Source organism: Aulostomus chinensis, chromosome 2 (assembly GCF_037954235.1).
Source record: "Aulostomus chinensis isolate RoL2024-O1b breed Wild chromosome 2, RoL_Achi_v1.0, whole genome shotgun sequence".
Taxonomy (NCBI): Eukaryota; Metazoa; Chordata; class Actinopteri; order Syngnathiformes; family Aulostomidae; genus Aulostomus; species Aulostomus chinensis.
In genome coordinates this window covers 9,863,606-9,882,790 of record NC_141321.1, presented here as the reverse complement: position 1 = coordinate 9,882,790, position 19,185 = coordinate 9,863,606, and the positions used below count along the sequence as shown (strand labels likewise).

The 19,185-nt window shown below is 42.8% G+C and overlaps 1 protein-coding gene across 1 annotated transcript; it reads right to left on the bottom strand.

The window, feature by feature from the left end:
* Nucleotides 1-6,951: 6,951 nt before the first annotated feature.
* bbs4 (Bardet-Biedl syndrome 4) lies at nucleotides 6,952-19,116 on the bottom strand. The gene is made up of 16 exons (XM_086193597.1): nucleotides 18,942-19,116; nucleotides 17,274-17,316; nucleotides 14,821-14,900; nucleotides 13,607-13,670; nucleotides 13,315-13,426; nucleotides 13,115-13,187; nucleotides 12,227-12,280; nucleotides 12,010-12,137; nucleotides 11,194-11,248; nucleotides 10,967-11,035; nucleotides 10,646-10,798; nucleotides 9,915-10,086; nucleotides 9,340-9,409; nucleotides 9,107-9,251; nucleotides 8,831-9,035; nucleotides 6,952-7,688 (listed from the first exon to the last, which is right to left on the bottom strand). The coding sequence occupies exons 1-16, from the start codon at nucleotides 18,999-19,001 to the stop codon at nucleotides 7,546-7,548; spliced, it is 1,626 nt and encodes a 541-aa protein (XP_086049723.1). The 5' UTR covers nucleotides 19,002-19,116; the 3' UTR covers nucleotides 6,952-7,545.
* Nucleotides 19,117-19,185: the final 69 nt, after the last annotated feature.

Below are 19,185 nucleotides of genomic sequence, written 5' to 3'. Positions count from 1 at the left end.
TATTTCTCTCGCAGTAGAATCCCTGGAGGAACGATTCAACCCAGGTTTTCTCCCGCCTGACTGACTGGCATCATCATCCGCCGAGTCAAAATAAGCCAAAACTCTCACAGACCAGCGGGATACTGTGTTTGTTTTGGAGGGAAAAAAAATCTAAATCTGATGATTCCAAGATAAGGTGACATTGTAAAAAATAAATAAATCTACTCACTACGAGTACACGATTCTGACTGTACATATTGTAAATATTTCAAATAGCTTTGGGGAAAATGCGCTCCATTGCGCACCACTGTAGACATTTTCAAAGTATCCCTTTGAAGAAAGAACTTTGAAAATTATCTCTGTTTCACTGCACCCAGATTCCCTCACCTATTGTCAGCACGCTATCCACAACCCACCTCTTTATCCGTATTAATTTACATGCATGTGGAGTGACGGGAAGTGAAACAGTGGAGCTTTGTTGCTGCCGATGCTCTAATGAATGGCGCTCTCATCCCTGAGATGCAGCCTGCGACTGTGACTTGCAGCTTGCGGCTGACACATTGGGGTGACACAATGACTGAAGAGGAGAGAACACAGATAAAGCTGCTCCGCTGAGCCACCAGCAGGGGGTCTTTGAGTTGTCTCCAGCAGAGGGGTGGAGAGGAGAATTTTGGGAGGCAGAGCTCAGAGTAAACAGTGTCTGCTGACAAACAACAACAGCAACAACCACACTCCCCCATCAAGAGGCTTTATTGAAATGCAAAGCCTCGCTCCGTCGGTTCCTCACGAAAAACCCGGCGATAAGACGTTAAATGCATTATATGCACCATTACACTGCTTAAATGGCATGTTTAAACACCAACCAAGATTTTACAACATCATATAATTAGGCATTATTAGTGTCACGGTGAAATATGGCAGGAGCGTAGTGACGCTCGGCAGATTCATCATGTCAAAGACACAGAATGCGAGGCTGTGTCTCTGTCTGTCTGGACGCTCTAATCCACCTCTTGCTGCTCTAATCCAAACACTGATTTGTGTTAAACACAGGAGAATTATTAAAGGCCAACCGTCGCAGAAGCAGCAAGACGGCGCCGAGTATTCCATTTGTCAACATATATTTTTCAGTTAAACTGAAGCGGACTACCTAGAGGAGAACAGAATGGGGGTGGGGGGGGGGGGGGCATTGTAATTCTCTTAAGACCAGCTGAGAACCTGACCCACGGAGGTCCACATCCCCCCCGGTGGGCTTCATGGGTCCATGCTGTCCTCCTCAGAATGTGAGCCAGTTTTTCCACAGAATGACCTAGATTTCCTCGTACCACAGGGCCCCGTGTCGCGGCACTTCTGCATGCAGCCGTGTGATTTTTGAATGACATGTTTTATTGAAATTATTCAATTAAAGTCTTTTTGTTTTTCTAACATGGGGTTCGCATTGAAAACGTGAATTTCAAGTCTTCCACCTGAATCCATTCAACTTTTCGAGTCTGTGGCATCTTGTCCGCTTTACTTTGCCGAAGTATTCATCGGTCTCCACTTGAGTTCTGTAGACACTGAAAATGGTCTGAGGGTTTCATTTCACACACTTCAGTCTCATGGCTTGATTACCTGCTGCTGAAATTCCTATTTGTCTCCACACAGATTTATTTTACCTTTAAATATCTGTGAATCTGTTCCCGTTTTCTAAGTTAAATTAACATCATAATCAAGTTGCTACAGTTTCGCCTCTATAAATGCACATTCAGCTTTTTTCTCTCCCCTTTACAAACGTTTTATTTACAGTCTCTCTCAGGTCTAAACTGCCTCTGTCCAGTTTCTTGTTTAGACAATCATGTAAATATCTTCAATAAAGCCTTTCAAATGATGGTTGTCCTTTTAAACTGGCCAATTAACTGACGAACTAAATAACTTTAAACATCAAGACAGCTGTTTTTGTTGCATGTATTTTGTAAACAGGATCAAATGAAACTCTTAGCCTCACAACGTATTGTTCAGAATTCCGGTGTCATGTTGTACCGTATATTAACTGTCAGTCTCGATGTATAACCAGGGAATTACTTTACCGCGACAATATTTTAAGACTTTCTAGGTAAAGGAGAATCAAGGTTCAAGTAAACTCAAGCGTCCGTGCGAAGACTCGTTAAATTAACTTTTATTGAGTGAGCAACAATTTCCCTGAATATCAGATATGATTTCTTCTGAGTGGTGTTCCTCCTCAAACTCCGACGCTGGCTCTCTCTGCTCTGGCTTTAATGGCGTGCTGATATGTGTGATATTAGCTGTATTTACTGTTTGGACCCGTCTCTCCCTTTGAAGTTGTTCTATCAGTAAAATCAGGTCAGATCTCCAGGCTCCGCTCTCACGAGCTGAAGCACAACAGCAGCAGCTCACTAATTCACTGGCAGAAAGATGCCGCCACCTCTGAACAATGTGTTGTGTCTAAAGTCTCAGCTCTGAGCTCTTATTTCTCATGCCGGCTCTCAGTATTGCTGCTTCTTTACAGCCTGCACGCCGGCAGTGCTCCTGAGAGGAAGAGCCAGCTCTCCACAGCAAAATTTTTCACCTCGCTGCATTTATTGTCCCTGATCACAGGCCTGATTTAAAGCAAATCCATACACATGAATAAACCCTCTAAATATTAACACAAACCAGAAATGCTTTCCGTGAACTGACAAGGAAATTGAGTTTTGAAGCTGCTCGGTTCAGAGTTTGCTCAGGCATTGATTGTTTGGATATGAACTGGTTGTAGCTGTAACCGGTCAAAGCAGAAGGCCGTCCCCATTGAGCCTGGGTCTGCTCGACGTTCCTGCCTGTTAAAAGGAAGGTTTTCGTCGCCGCTGTTGCAGGATGTGCTTGCTGATGGAGAATTGTTGGGTGTAAATTCATTGAGGGAGTGTGGTACTGGACCTGCTCTACTTGAAAAGAGTCATGAGATAACTTTGGTTGTGATTTGGAGCTATATAAATAAAACTGACTTGACTTGTAGCTACGCTATGCTAACGGCTCCTGACTGCAACCATTTATGTCTGCTGAATAAGAGAGATTTAAATCCTCTGCTGCTTTGAAGTGTCCCCCTCCTTAGTCAATGTGGAAGAGCTCCGAAGGTTACGGCCAGCAGTCATGAATGAATAAAACCACCTCAGAGACATTAACTTGTTAGACCGTGACACGGTCAGCAAGCAGGAAGGAAGAAAGCCGGTGTTCAGGTGACAATTCCTCTCCGTCTTGGTGGTTTCCCCAGAAAGAGACTGATGGGTTTTTCTAAACCTGCAAGGATTCTTTTCTCTTGTTTTCCTGTTTCCAGCCACCTAACACATAAAAGCATCTTTTTAGCTCTGGTTTGGTCTCAACCAGCTTTTTGCAGAGTTTGATGCTGCCTAAAGGAACACGCCAACTCTCTGGGAAATGTGGTTATTTGCTGTCCTCCTCAGACCCAGACAGGGAGCTAGAGATCCTCTGACCCTCAGAGACCAACTGACTGCAAGTTGGCTTTGCACAATGAATGGTAGTAGTCGGTAAGTGTTATAGCATGTATCAGTCCAAAGTCATGGCGGCACAGTGGTGCAGTGGTCAGCACTGTGGCCTCACAGAAGGTTCCGGGTTCCAGTCCCGGCTCCATCACGGGATCTTTCTGTGTGAGTCTCCATGTTCTCCCTGTTCCTGTGTGGGTTCTCTCTGGTTCTCCAGCTTCTTCCCACAGTCCAAAGACATCAAGAGGGGACGAGGCTGATTGATACTCTAAATTGACTGTAGGTGTGACTGTGAGTGTGAATGGTTGTCTGTCTCTATGTGTTGGTCCTGTGATGGACTGGTGACCTGTCCAGGGTGAACCCCGCCTCTCACCTGAAGGCTGCTGGGATAGGGTCCAGCCCCCCCCCCCCCGACCCTTAACAGGATAAGCAGTAGAAAATGGATGGATGGAGTCAAAAGTTATTCAGTAGATCAGGTTCAGGATCTTGGTTTTTTTTCCCAGGGGTAACCCTCCTCATCCTCTGTTACAAAGTCTTCATTGTCAGTTGCTCTTCTTGTGGCCAACAAACATCTAATAGGCTGGAGTCACAGTGAGGGGGTCAGGAAAGTAGTTCAGACTATTTGTCTGATCCTCCAAGGTACCAAAGAAGCATTTGCCCGTCTGTGTGAGATCCAGCTGTGTAGGAAGGAATCAGTGCAGTGCTGAGAAAAGGAAGATCCTGCTCGCTGGTCCGGCTCAGCATCCCAGTCCGCCGATGAGGAAATACTCTTCAAGTCGGTCCAGAGGGACCAAAACTTTAGGGGGATCAATGAATTTGTGATTCTGCTTCCAATTTTCTCTGAGTTTATAATATTTTGATTTTCATCAACAGGTGAAACTCGGTTGATGGGCATGACAAGAATCACAACATTAACGCTGTCCGCTGAGACACTGCAGGAGCAGGAGATCACTTTTTGCAGCATCATCGCTGTGAGTGACTCCTTTCACATCACCTGCAGCCACTGGAGGCCTTGTTGACGTAAGAGCATATAGAAGAAAGCAGCCTCACCAGATGAAGCCGGTAGTGTTAGGAAAAGACGTGTAAATCCAAGGAAGTACAAACATCCACAGTCCTGAGTTCATTAACAAGGCCGTTCTGCAATCGGAGCCATCAATACTAACACCTGGGCTTGTGCATGACTGAATTGCCATGACGACGTTCTTTCATCCTTTGCTTGATGTTGATTATCGATTGAATTTCTGCTTAAGGATGCCTCTGCAGCCGTATATATTTCATATGGCTGCAGAGGCATGTAGATGATAACAAGATACTGGTTGATATTCAAGTCAGATCCAGTCGGTTATACATGCCTCGGGGGTCTTTAGTCTCTACGTGCAGACGTTGGACCTGGATAAAGTAATGTTCCTCTCTGGAAAGGAACATTATGTTATGTTAATGTTTCCAGTCTCCTTTAGACCTCTGCAACCACATTTCTGCTTCCTTGTCTGACTCTGTGACCTTTGGACGATCACTGAACCAGACTGGATCCACATTTCTTACACTTCTTCCAATATGCAGGCCCGGTTAACTTAATACAGCTTGTGGTTACGACCATTGTGCATTAATGTGAAGATCAGGACATGCAGTATGTGGTCAGTGGCTGGGGAGAAGAGAAAAATGAAAAAAGGTGGGTGAGAAATGTGTGGACAACTACTTACAACCTCCCCACAAGGCCAGAGATGATACTCTTGATACCGGAGACCTTATGATTATCCCTGGAACAATTCACAAGAGCCAGACGAGGAGCCAAGAGTGCACACAGGGTGCTGCCAGCAGGTCTGAGGTGCTTTTATACACTTAAACACCAGCGATTTCAGGACTAACATGTGTGTGTGTGTGTGTGTGTGTGTGTGTGTGTGTGTGTGTGTGTGTGTGTGAGTGTGAGGTGAGTGTTCACAGCACAGCCTTTACAGAGATCATCTGTAAAGGCTGTGCTCTGATCATCAGAGTTCATCCTGACAGGTCGCTGCTTTTCAAACTGTCAGGATGGACAAAGTTCTTCTTAGTCCAGGCTGCCTTCTCTTAGTTCTGTGCTGCAGTGGAAAAGACAAAACTGCAGCTGTGAAGGAAAACGTGACTTCAGCACGAATGAGAACAAATGAAAATCAACATGAACCTATCATGAGGACTCATTCCACGTGCTGGAGGACTTCATGAATATTCATCAGTTATGTCGATAATCACATGGTGAGGCCATAACGGCAGAGTTCAAGAGTGAGTTGCATCGAGCACACAGAAACCAAATCTGATTTTTTGGGAAAATACAGATTAATAACTGATTAAAGTAGACGTTTTGATTAATTTTTGATCATTTTTTGATCATTTTTTTCAAGTATAACATATCTTTTTTTCTTGATGGTGAGAAACTCCAGACAGATTGAGGACATCTTAGACGGGCCTACGTGGTTTTCATGTCGATTCAGTGTGAAGCCATCGCGCTCTCATGATTTTCATGTATTTTCTAATCGTACCAAATATGAAAATACTTTAAGGAAACACGGGCCTCACCCCTGGTGCTAATTTGGGTTCTCCTCCAGTCAGGTCAAAGTCAGGATGCTGTTATTATTCAACTTGGTTCACTGGAAAAGCTTTAATGTACCAAATGAAGCAGAAATTTCTTGATAACTTTAGAATCAGATCAGGTCTTCTTTAGAACCAAAGGAAACAGCCATGTTTTCCCCCGTTGCTTAATATCAAAATGGCCACCGAGGTACAAATGATGTCATCAACAATGACTATAAACGTTGGTGTTGCATAAGAATGGGAGACTGTTGGTGCTGCAAACTTGGCTTGCGGGTCCACAACTTTTTAGGGGATGAAGAAGTCAGCGGTGCATTGTGGGCCATAGGTAGCTCCGTAGGATGCACCTGAACCGACCTACAGTGTGGGCGTGTTTAGGCTGGAATTTAGGTTGCGAAGTAGGTCGCTACTCGCGGCAGTTGTGGTTTCGGACAGCCTACGACCTACACTGAGACCTACGATCCGACCTACTTGACAATTCGGATGCAGCCCCTCTCTAGAACCGGTTGTTGGTTTGTCTGCTCCGGGCTACTGTAGAAACATGGTGGTGCAATGTGGCCGTCTGTGGAAGATCTTTGTTCCAAGAGTGAAACACAACAAAGATACATATTTCTGCCGACGGAACCCTAAATCCCATCACAGGAGCTGTAATAAGTCGACATGCGGCAGCGTTTCCTGCTTCGGTGGACTGATGGTCATCAAAACTCTGGATCTCCAGATACGCCGTGCATCTGTGGTGCTCAGGAGCTCACGTGCAGTTTAAACTGTCTGAGCAGAAGGTTTTATTTATCTTTCCTTCAAGGCTTCACCACGCTTGAATACACGTCTACAGAATGAAGTTATGTTGTTGGACGTGCGTTGCTCTTAAACAACACTGTCCCCTGTTGGTAGGATGTGTGTGGCCACAAACACCACAACACACAGCAAACAACACAGCCGCTTCCAGTCTCAAGTTATTTTTTATTAAATACATTCCTCTATATAATCAGAACATTTACACACATATAAAAGCATGACTTCTCACTATTTACATTCTGTTCTCAAAAATGACCCCTATCATACAAGCAAGTGATGCCTGGAACTACTCTTAAAACCTCCATCTTTGAACGTCGCGGTGATTGTCGCAGCAGTGACTTCACATTTATATAGCTGCACAGATTCTCTCTCTCACACACACACACACACGCACACACTCAAATCCCTCATGTACCTTTTATTGCTGAGCTCATCCACTAATGGTGCCCTTCAGTCAAATAAGAGACTTCTATAGACCAAAATATCTGCTGAAACTGAACTGAACACCGAAGCTTTCACACACACTGAAATGTTCCAAAAAAAAGAAAAAAAGAACCGTTTAATTCTCCTGAAATAAATGAGGGCACCTGAGGCAGGAAGGAACCAGACCTGGTGCACAACGTACACTTCAAATCTAACTACAGCGAGCTAGAAGACCACAAATAGCTTGTTCAGTGCTCACAACATGAGAGTGATCTAAGACAAAGCTGTCAGATGAGGGCAGAGGCTTCACCCCAATTTATTCCTCCACTTTTGACTTCCTCTTAGAAGGTTTGGGGTTCTCTGGTTCTGCCGGCTCCGGGGAACCTGGAGGATCAGAGGGTGGGCTGGGAGCTTTCCCCACATCAGGTTCTGGGTCCATGGAGGGGCCTTGAGAAACTCCTGGAGAAATTGTAAACACACATCAAGAGGGAGGGGTTAATGAACTCCATCAGGTCGGGGAGGCTTTGATGATATTACAGGGCAAACTACATTGGATCAATGATACTTGAGTTAATTAACCAATACTAATTCCTTTTTGTTATTTAGTGACAGAATCAATTAAAATCTTCCTCTCAAAGAGATGTAATATTTCAAAATGTGCAATTTATAACTGCTTATGTTAATACAAAAGGTTTATTTGTAAGCTTCTAACTTTGAATGTTGCTAGAATTTTCCGACTCTCATAGGTACTTGTAGTAGGACTCAGGACCCTTGGCCAGTGGTGCTGCTAGCGCCAAGTGCTAATCATGAGAGGCAGTTACTGCACTTTACACTTCTCTCCTGCCGATCTTCCCTTGGAGCCGGCAAGTGAGGTCTCCTGTTTCAGTGTGGCCTCCATCCCGGTCGCCAGCCATGACCTTGTCATTGTCCCCCATCATAAACATTAATGCACTGAGTTACTAAACCCTTTAATATTGCTGGAAGTTGCCAGGCTACAAACTGCAGTACTGCTGACGCTGCCATCCGTCTGCAAGAATATAAATGTATTCATACTCAGGAAGTGACTTTTAGTACTGGTGGAATATCAGGGAGTTGACAATTTGGCAGGGGTGTCATTATGGAAACTGTCCTTCAGTGGGTGGGGGTCCATTATTCTACACTTGTGGCGTTATTTGTAAACATAAGTGGGAGAAAACAGCCCACGGGCTCTGGTGGAGAAAAGCACTCACCTTTGAAGGATGTAAGCTGCTACAACCATTTCAGCGTAGCCTTGAATTTATTACTTTACCTTTATATCCTTTTTCCACACCACTGATTTCTTTGTTGCCGGGAATTTATACTGAATGGAGGTAAGATTCTTTTTTTCCACATATTCCATTTTGCTTTAGTCCATTTATTCAATCTGCTACACTCGCGCAGACAAGAAGCTGGGAGAACACGCTGGGAAAATCTTGTGTTTTTATTATAGATAACTCAGACTGTGAAATGAGTCTTCATCTGCCCTGCTGGTAGAAAACTGGACTCTGGTCACTTCCTGTTGAGTTTCTGCTCACCAACATTTCTCATCAGAACCTGACTCAAGATTACTAACTGATAGGCACCTGCTGGTAGTTGGATGTTCTTGTTGTAGCTGGCAGCTGAGGACATGGCTTGGCCCAGGGCTTGGTTGGTGCCAAGAGGGGCTCCGGGGGCTTTGGCGGCTGCTCCTGAGCTTGATTTGGACCTGGAGTCCTTGGATGGTTTAGTCCACACCAGACTGTCTGTCACCTGCAGGGCAGCTCCCATCTTCTGTGCCATGTCTACTAGCTGGGACAAGCAGGGCAAAGGTCACGGCTTCAGGAACCGATTTGAGAGATTAATGATGGCGTCTACTGTACCTCAGAATCAAACTCAAAGCTGCTGCTGCCGTCTCTCAGCACGTTGACTTTCCTCTCCATCTCCTGATACTGGTCCAGGGCCCCCTTCTTGTCGCCGTGGTTATAGAGGAAGATTGCGAAGTTCAGGTTGACCAGAGGGTTTGATCTATCGGACAACAACATATTCAGCATCTCTGGACAGACTCACACACAGTTATAGTTCGATCGAAACAGAAGAAAAGACAAAGTCTCACGAGTCCAGAGTCGCAGCTTGTTCATACGCTCTGGTGGCGTTTTCCACGTCCTCCAAGTTGGTCAGAGCCACTGTTAGAAAGTGGAAAAGAGCCAACTTTTACTTAAATACTGTTTGTTCAAAGACAGAAATCGAATAAAAGTCATCAACAGGTTAAAAAAAACAACAACCAATGTGCCAATGTTTTTCATTTCTATGTAACAGTAAATAAGCTCTGGTGCTCTTTGAGATGCGATTATACAACTGCAAAAGAAGTCAACTATTATTTTGAACAGTACTGCACAAATACTGCTGAACAGCTTTTTCTCAGGTGACTTTGTTGTTGTTATTAATTTAATTTCTAGTTTGTATGAGTTGAGAGATAAACGTTTTAAATATGATCAGTGATTTGAGTGCATTATTCTGGATAACCAAGCAAGTGCACACAAGATACCGTTTGTTTATCAAATTGCAATGTTGTGCATAATAACTGCGATGAAACTTTTTTCCACAACAGCGTCAGCACCAACTGAAACCACAGTTTTTGTGAGAAACCTGAAAGACCGACATCAATCCTCAGTCTCTGTGCTGCAGTACCTGCCAGCAGCATGTAGAGCTCGCCCATCCGTGGGTTGAGGTTGATGGCAGCGCTGAGGAAGTGGAACGCTGAAGCGTACTGCTGCATGGTCAGGTGGACCAGACCCAGGTTGTACAACACCTTCCAATCAAAGGGGGACAGGTAGTGGGCCCGCTTCAAGCAGCTGATGGCCTGAGGGGGACGCAGAGAGAAGTCAGCAGCTAGTACCTCAATAACATGGGTACTCAGAACAACATAACATGTATAAAGCAGGTCAGGAACACAGAGATCGGAGTCCACAGCAATATATTAATTAAATTATGATCCAATAGGTAGTTTGGAGCACAGCCGACATTGCCTCTGGCATTTAACACACACACACACACACACACACACACACACACACACACACACACACACACACACACACACTACACTACACTATAATGCACTGCTCACAACACCAGGGTGTGAAAGGTCTGGGCTGTAAGTGATATATAATACTATTGTAGAAAGATTAAAGGCCAGCTTCAAAGTTGGTGTTGAGATGATATTAAACAGCCGGTGGCTCTTTCATTTTGCCAGTTCAGTTGGATTTCCCCCCAGTGGCAAAGCTGCCATTTACGTTCCAAAAAAATCGAGCAAAAAATAATCATAGAACACCATTTAAATATTTCTAAATGTTTTCTTATTCATTTGTTATGGGTTGTAAGTCACAGACTGAAGTAGACAATCCACAAATATTACTCACAGCTACATATTTCTTTTTGCCAAAGAAGCACATGCCAATGTTGTTCCAGAGGGGGGGGCTCTCCGGCACAACACACGCTGCCACACGGTACTTGTTCATGGCCACATCAAAGTCCCCATGGGTCTGCATCATGCTGCCTGCAGCCAGGATGGCCTGGGAACCCAAACAGTCATTAGAGAGATATTAGAGGAAGATGAACCCTTTGAATCTCCACATGATGAAAGACACATGACCTTGTAGTCTGAACTGCTTTGCCTTCAGGCGGCTTGATAGAAAAATGAGATCATAGCACAGCATCGTGTTCATGCAGGTAGCACATACCTTATAGTTGTTGGGGTCAAACGTGAGGGCGTTTCCAAGGTGCTCAAATGCTTTTTGGTATTTCCCAAGCTGCCAAAAAAGATTAAAATATAAATGACACTTTGATTCCGTTATGCGTCTGGCACTTAAATGTCCCTCTTCCCTTCATGTTAATAAACGTTATCATTTTAATGTACTTCTTATGTAAACATTATTTTAAAGGAAACATAGACAACAGTCCGACCCACCGACAGGAACAGCAGACCGAGAGTCGTCAGGAGGTCAGTATTCTCTGGAGAGAATCTACAACGAGAGCGAGACAACTCCCGATGAAAAATGTCACTTTATCTATGCCCGTAATTACATTTAATGCCTGCACTTATTCTTGAGCAAACATAGTTTATATTCAGAGAATGTGCTGATTATTCAATCAGGGTCTGATTCAGCATAATGGTGGGGTATTAATTATGACCTGTGGGGGGACGTTGACGCTCAAAGTAAAAGATGGTGGGGAGAAGGCAGATCAGCGTTAAAATAGGACTCGCACTCGTACACCTCATTAAAGCACTACCAGTATTGGAGCACTTGATTAATTCATTTACCCCCAACAGGAGGTAGCCATAATGAGCTCCATTATAGGCACTGATGTCATTTCCTTATTTACACCACAGCCTAACGTTAAAATATTCAACATGTGAATAGAAGTGGAAATGAACAGAATTTATATCGAATGGAAAAAAAGCCCTCAGGTCAAAATGTGGCGAGGCTGGAAGTTTGTGGTAGATTGAAAGCGAACAGCTTATTGAAATGAGCTCAAAGGAGTGGAAATCATCAGACGAACCAGAGGGAGGGGGAACCCACCGCCACCTCCACAACAATCTGTTTCAGGACCAGAACTTTTATTCTCTTGAATAAACGCCAACATGAAAAAACACAATGCTGAAGCAACAAAATTATTAACAGTTATGAAACAAACATCACCTCATCATTTGGTTTATATTGAGAAACGTGTGTTATTGCAGAAGGTGCCTTTTAGAATTTGTCCACATGAAAGTTTTACTTACTCCACTGCCCTCTTGTAGACATCGATGGCTTTATCAGTGTCTCCTGCCAGCAAATGTACTTTGCCAAGCATCATGAACGTCTTGTCGTGTTTGTTTAGCTGGAGCGCCAAGTTTAGATGCTCCTCAGCCTGACAGAGACAGAAAATCAAAACGATCCCATCGGTGTGGACCGAGTCAAACCTGTGCAGCAGACAGTTGGTTAAACTGGCAAACTCACATGTTTGAAGTCTTTGACGAAGAAGTAGCACACCCCCAGATTATGAGCGATCTCCTGAAGTGAGAAAAAAAAAAAAAAACTATACGTAAGACAGTCAAGTAGGATAGTTGCTGAAGTCAATCTAATGATTTGGGGAAATACGCTTATTTGCCACGCTCCCCAGAGCCAGTAGGGAAGATAGGCTGATGCTATGGTACTGAATTATCGGGCAGGTTACATTTTAACATTAAAAAACCCCACACAGTTATTTTGCTGCACTGCTAAATTGTGATGAATCAGTAGTAGAAGGTTATCTAGCCCCACATATGTGCTTCCCAACACTATTACACGAGCGCTGGAAGTCAAATTTGATCATGTTAACAGCTTTACCAGCCCCGGCCTCCGTGGTATCTGAAGAAGCACATATACAGCTCTTCATCCCACCTTTACAATGATGTGACATGAGAAAATGCTCCAGGAAGGATTTTACATCCGGGGAGGAACCTTCAGTCTACATGAAACTATGTCATCTGATGTGTGTTGTGATGCACTGCTTTCTCCTCAGGTACAACTAACCTTCGAACTGGCTCCATTTGAACTCACAATTTGGAAGTGCAACTCACAGCCGTGGGAATAAAACAGACTTGCTGTATTAAGATATAGTGATTTATTGATTAACCGACAGCTCAGTCAGCTCTGGTTGGGCCTCAAAGTGAAGCAGCTCTGAATAATTTAGAAAGTTTAACCATCTAGATGTTCTCAAATTGGCAAACAAACTGAGGTTCAGTCTGGTCATTTCCATTTTTTTTTAAATGAGGAGAAAATTTATTGAAAGAAATGTCATAAAAATAAACTACAAGATGCCTTTCCTGTATGAACTTCAGTATTTGAGTGGTAGGTTTCTTTTACCCAGTCTTTCTCGTTGAGCCTCACAGCTTCATGGTAGAATTCAATAGCGGCTTTGTGCTTTCCCAGCAGGAACCTACAAAACGGATGAGATATGAACCCGTCTTAATCACTGCATCCTCAATCAATATACGCTGCCATCATTTCCTCACGATTTGGCTGTTGTTGCTGCACATTCTTTGTTGACTAGAGAAGGAACTCACAGTGATCTGGCCACTTGTTTCAAATTGTCAGTGCTGCTGGGATTAAGGATGGCACAGCTCTGAAACAGCTCCAGGGACTGCTGGATATTGCCCTCAAGACGTAAGATTAGTGCTGCGGCAAGAAAAAAAAAAGACAAACAAAGGAAAACTTCAACTGCAGGAGGAAGTAGAAAAAGCACATTAAAAATCCAAGGAACAGCAAGTGGTCCAAAGAGTTGAATTATGGGATCTAAACGAGATGTTGCTGTAAAATAAACTCAAGCATGTTACATGTGTAGAGCAGGCCTCTCACCTTGAACATAGATGGCATATTCACACATTCCATTGGTCTCCTGCAGCTGCTCTTTGATGATTGCCTGCATGAACGCAGAGGGACAAACAGCCATAATGTGAAAGCCTAACTTTTACAGATCAAATCAAGCTCTCACCAAGTTCACACGATGTTCATTAAGCTTCTCACTAATATTCTCTGAAATGTCTGTTTACGCATGAAAAAAAAATGACAGAAAATAATTTACAATCATATATTTAACTAAAATTTATACAAGCCATGTGGTATGAGATGACATAATCCATCCATTTTCTACCACCTATCCTGTAAAGGTTCACGGGGGGTGGAGCCTATCCCAGAAGAGGCGGGGTTCACCCTGTACAGGTCACCAGTCCATCACAGGACCAACACATAGAGACAGACAACCATTCACACTCACAGTCACACCTACGGTCAATTTAGAGTATCAATCAGCCTCGTCCCCTCTTGATGTCTTTGGACTGTGGGAGGAAGCTGGAGTACCAGAGAGAACCCACACAGGAACAGGGAGAACATGCAGACTCACACAGAAAGATCCTGTGATGGAGCCGGGGCTCCAACCTGGAACCTTCTGTGAGGCCACAGTGCTGACCACTGCACCACCGTGCCGCCCAAAATGACATAATCGCATATTAAAATAAATCTATATTAATTAAAAGAGCTTCTTAACTGAATGTGGGTAAATCTGAATTTAACCACATTAACTGGAATACTTGTGATGAATATTGAAAAGGTCTTTCCAAAATTTTCAAGCTTTATTTTGTATTCAAAAACGTTTCCAGACCTGGACACTGTTTTCTTTTCTTTTTTTTTAAGTCCATGGTATTTTGTGAATTATTTTGCAGTGGTGAATACATAATTATATATCATGTTGTTGTGATCACTCTCAATTCCTGAAGGGACACACAAGTTGTCAATTCTAGCGTTAGCATGTCTGAGGCCACTAATCTTTCAAGCATCTCGACTCGATGAGAGTATGCCATAAATTATATTTCCCAACTGACATTGGGGAGTATTGTAATAATACAAGAACATGGACATGTTGAGATGTTAGCCTCTTTCATATCGGAATAGACAGGTGGATCAGGTGTAGGTAATCCTGAGCTTTATATGAATTATTATACAACAGGCAGTTGAACAGAAAAGTGGACGACACAGCGGCCCACAGGGAGCACGGAGGGATGAGGCTTCTTTACCTTGCACGTGTCATAATCTTTGCGGATATAGTGCTGATGGATGAGCCAGTTTCTCCTCTCCACAATAGGAAGCTCTGGAACTGGAAGACAGTTATATAATAAAATTAGTGTAATTTCAAAATCTGGGCTACTTTTAAACTCACTACTTGTCACTGTTCAGATTCTGTCTTATTTAGTTGAGAGTGATTAATCCTCAAAGTGGCTTTCTACTGCAGTCATTAGCAGGTCCCACAGCTGGCGGTTAACGCAGATGCAACACGTCAACCTAAATCCACAAGCTACATTTGACTCAATTCACAAGGCGCATTGTTAAGTCTCAGCTTGTTAGCTAGTTTTTACTTACAAACAGGCAGCAGAGACTATTAGGGAATTACGTCTATTTTTAATTTACACAGTCTTAATTTGACAGCTGAATAACTAACGCTGAGAGCAACCTCCTTTGCAGTCACTAGCAACTCTTTGATCTGACAGTTATCATGGGTGTTAACAAAAACCGCAGGCTAAACTATAATCAATGCACCAGCCATGCTCTAAGTGTCACCTCGTAAGCAAGTTTTTTTGTTACACACGTTCTTTTTTCTTTCTTTGAACATTTCAGCAGGTAGAGATATGCTCTTGGTTGCTGGGGCAACAATGTATCAGGCAAGCCCGGTGTATGTGTCAGAACAGAGAAGCTACAAAGAAAGGCTGACAGAGGGGGGCTGGAGGAATGAGCAGCACAATACAATGGCAGCATTAGAAAGGGTAAGGTAACCTCAAGAGCAGTGCCACATTGCTCTGAGTCCTTTTCTCGCAGGAGAGCCATCTTTCATTTCACGAGGAAACAAATGTAACTCCAATTCAAGCAAGTTTGATTCCAATAATCCTGTTATCTTGCAGCCACTACCTTCCTCTGAGGCTAAAAATAAGAACGTGAAATGAAACGTTGGGCTTAGAGTCTGCCGCTGACACTGGGGAATATCACTGATGAACTGCCTGTTTAAGAATACAGTGTGAATTACACTTAAGCTTCCTACTGTTATCTGTCAGTGCTTCAAGCAGCTAGAAATGGAGCCTCAGTCCTCAAACTGCTGCTCAGAAATCCTCTCCATCGCAGAGTATGGAGCTCTATGAGCATCACACGTTTGCTTTGTCAAGATTGAGAATGGCCTTATTTGTAGCCACCAAATCCGCTTTCTTCCTGCTGAGACAGCAATAATATTCTTGTCTCTGGGTTTCAGCTGCAGCCCTGTGGAGCTCCAGAGTCCACACACATAAAGCCGAGCAGATATAGAGAGCTGAGATGGGATACATGTGTGACATGTACTCCTGCAACTACTGTAAGAGAGAATAGTCGAAAAGCTCCAGGGAAAAAAAAGAGCACAGCATGAGGTCTCCTAAATATAGTCCTATGGAAAACTTCATCCAAACATGGTGGAAATCTCTCATTGCTATAGTTCATCGAGCTAATGCTAAGGCAGATTTGCCTTGTGTGTGCTTCCACCATCTGTTAAAGGGGGATAAGAGCTGAGGGGAGACATGCTGTGATCAAAAGACACTTGGAGAGAATGGAACAGAAATGACTTTAAGAAGTTTTACCATGAAAGAAACTTTCCTTTTGATAAGCATTTATTCTCATATTCAGCCAATCAATTCCTATTCATATTAAGCGGTTGTACATCTAAATTTAATTACAGATTTAGGTTTTAAACTTCATACAATTATTTAAACCTATTGCAAAAGCTGTGACCTTATTTTACACAGTACCCCACAGCTTTCTCTATACTTAGAGTGCTTGCTGTTGAGCTATTCATCTTAATTATTATGTCTCAGTATTTTTCTTTGAAGTCAAACCATGTGCATGTGTGTGGCATGTGTATATAAAATTTGGCAGTTATTTATTTTTGATGTTTTACCCCCTCTGGTTGTTTTTTGTTTATATGCATGAGCAAAATGTGGATACCTTACAGTAGAGTTATGGAGCTTTTAGTTGTTCCAAAGTAATCTTCTATGTTTGATTACTACATTTCTCACTCAAGGTAGTGATTTCTGCTCATTTCCCTCCTCAGATTGGTCTTCGCACACTACAGTAGAGTAGGAAACATAACATTGACCCAGTAGGTCTAACGAGGAAAACAAAAAGCTAAATCCAGGAACTAGTTAAGGGTAAATAATGCTATAATTTGCCGACTGAAAACCTGTTTCCACACAGAGAATTGTCGAAACTAGAAAGTGATTTATGCACAGATACCTCGTTTTAGGCATACCAGAGAAAAGGATGAGGGTGACCTCTGCAGGACAATTAATTCCAGATTATCTCTGTACCCTCTACCAGTTACAAGCCAAGGAGGAGGTTTTATTACTGTACTTGTTTTGCAAAGATCGCCAAGGGCAGAAATATTATGAGATAATGGTTGGTGCATTAAAAAATGAACTAAACTGAAGATACACTAACTCTAATTGTATTAATCTACCTTTAGGTGCCCGGCGTTTCTTGGCTTCTGAAGCAACTGGGAGCTGAAACACATCAAACTCAACATTAGTACATCAAGAAACAACAAATAGGATCTGTCCATCTCTCAGTTAAATTCACAGAGCTGTCATATTTGTCAGTATGGTCTCTATGCTGTTCTATGCTCTATGCTGATCGACTCCCTTCCATTTTTAATCATTCTGTCCTATTAAGGACTGTTCAGACTGACGGATACATCTGATGGGGTTATACTGTCATTGTTGGTACTGTGACAGGTACAGTACAGCATGATTTCCCTGATATCAATTGTGATATGATTCATAACATTATAAGGATTTCCCACTCTCGTGTCATTATTCATATTTCAATAGTGAAATACCTAGACACTATATTATCTTTTGAGAATCTGCACCCAACAAACACATTTTCTTCTGTAGAATAGCATTTGCAGGCTGGATATCTCTGCAACACAATACCTAATTTAGAATGGCATTCAGTCACATTTGGCCTGGGCAATTATTGCTCAAGGTAATATTGCAGTTTCCACTGCATTTAGACTAATTGTTCAGCCCTAACTGGAGCTGAATGTGTAATCAAACACATCTGCATAGCCCAATCTGTCCAATGTTTGTTTATAGAAGTAAGCTTCTGGTGACAGCCCATCATCTCTGACCTAGATATCAGCTGAGCTGAATATCCAGGTTAAATAGCTGGGACATATGATGTAAGCCATTTACTGGTGGTATTCATTGTAAATTAAGTGAGCAAATTATTTATGATGGTATAGTATTTCAGGTATAGTCGTTCAGAAAAAAATAAAGACATTCCAACATCTGCAGATATGGGTATCAGAGACCAACCATTGCATTTAAAGTTAAATTTGTGTCTAAAAGCTGCAAGCTGGATTTATTTATGTATTCATTTCATACTTTCAAACGGCTCAGTCCCCACGACACTCTTAACAAACCTCTATATGAACTAACTAGTCAAATCTGAGTGTTTCATTGAATTGCATGCTGTATCGAGTCCAAAATTACATAGATACCAAAGAAACAAATGACAACCGAAGTAAAGGGGTATGCAGGTGGACACGCATGCGCAGTCGTAGTGCTTCGCTACACATTTCACTCCATATTCAACTCACTTGTAGATTGCAGCAGTCGATGAGGCAACGATGCACGGCTGTAATAACATAAACTATCATGTCACACTTTATTACACATTAACCCCAAAAGTCCTCAAACAGCGAGGATTACGGCTAACCAACACTGGTCATTTGCGTACGTTAAATTACCAGCTTAATGACACGCGTGGGCTAATGCTCATTTTCGCTAATATGTTACCTAAAACTGTGAGTCAATGTTCGCCACGCATTTCAGTGGTTGCACCCTTACTGTGCCTGACGTCACACCTAATCAGCTGTTCTGTTCTGTTCGTGGACGAGTGGGATTAGACACCGCGAGGGAAGTTAACGTTAGCTATAGGATTAATCAATTTAGCTCCGTTTCAGGTTACTTTAGACTGTCACGGTGAAATAACCGAAATAACAATGTGTGTGCGCACAACTAATGTTTCGTGTCCTCGACTAGCGCCTAATCCTAGCCGTATGAAACTGTATTTTGTTAGGTTTACTCGAGCAAGAGTGATGTAGCTTTGGTTTGGGACTCACCGCCGCAGCTTTCTCTTCGTCCGCCATCTTGGGGTCAACAACAGCAGAAGCTGTTGCCATGGATACATCTGTGGAATGAGGAAGTAGGTTGTTGTACCTCCTTCAACCAATTTCGAACTTCAACATATATAATAGGAACTCCAGAAACTACTTTTCCCCAACAAAACCAGTTCTACTTACAAATAAATAAATAATAAACCCCACAAAGGAGCAAAAACGAAAAAAAAAAATCAAACATATACAT

What these genes read in the sequence shown, in the direction of transcription:
- bbs4 (XM_086193597.1), bottom strand. Translation starts at nt 19,001, where the DNA reads ATGGCAACAGCTTCTGCTGTTGTTGACCCCAAGATGGCGGACGAAGAG. An exon ending in ACGAAGAGAAAGCTGCGGCG is followed by an intron (nt 17,317 to 18,941) that starts GTGAGTCCCAAA and finishes GATGTGTTTCAG; the next exon opens with CTCCCAGTTGCTTCAGAAGC. An exon ending in AAACAAGTGGCCAGATCACT is followed by an intron (nt 13,188 to 13,314) that starts GTGAGTTCCTTC and finishes TCCGTTTTGTAG; the next exon opens with GTTCCTGCTGGGAAAGCACA.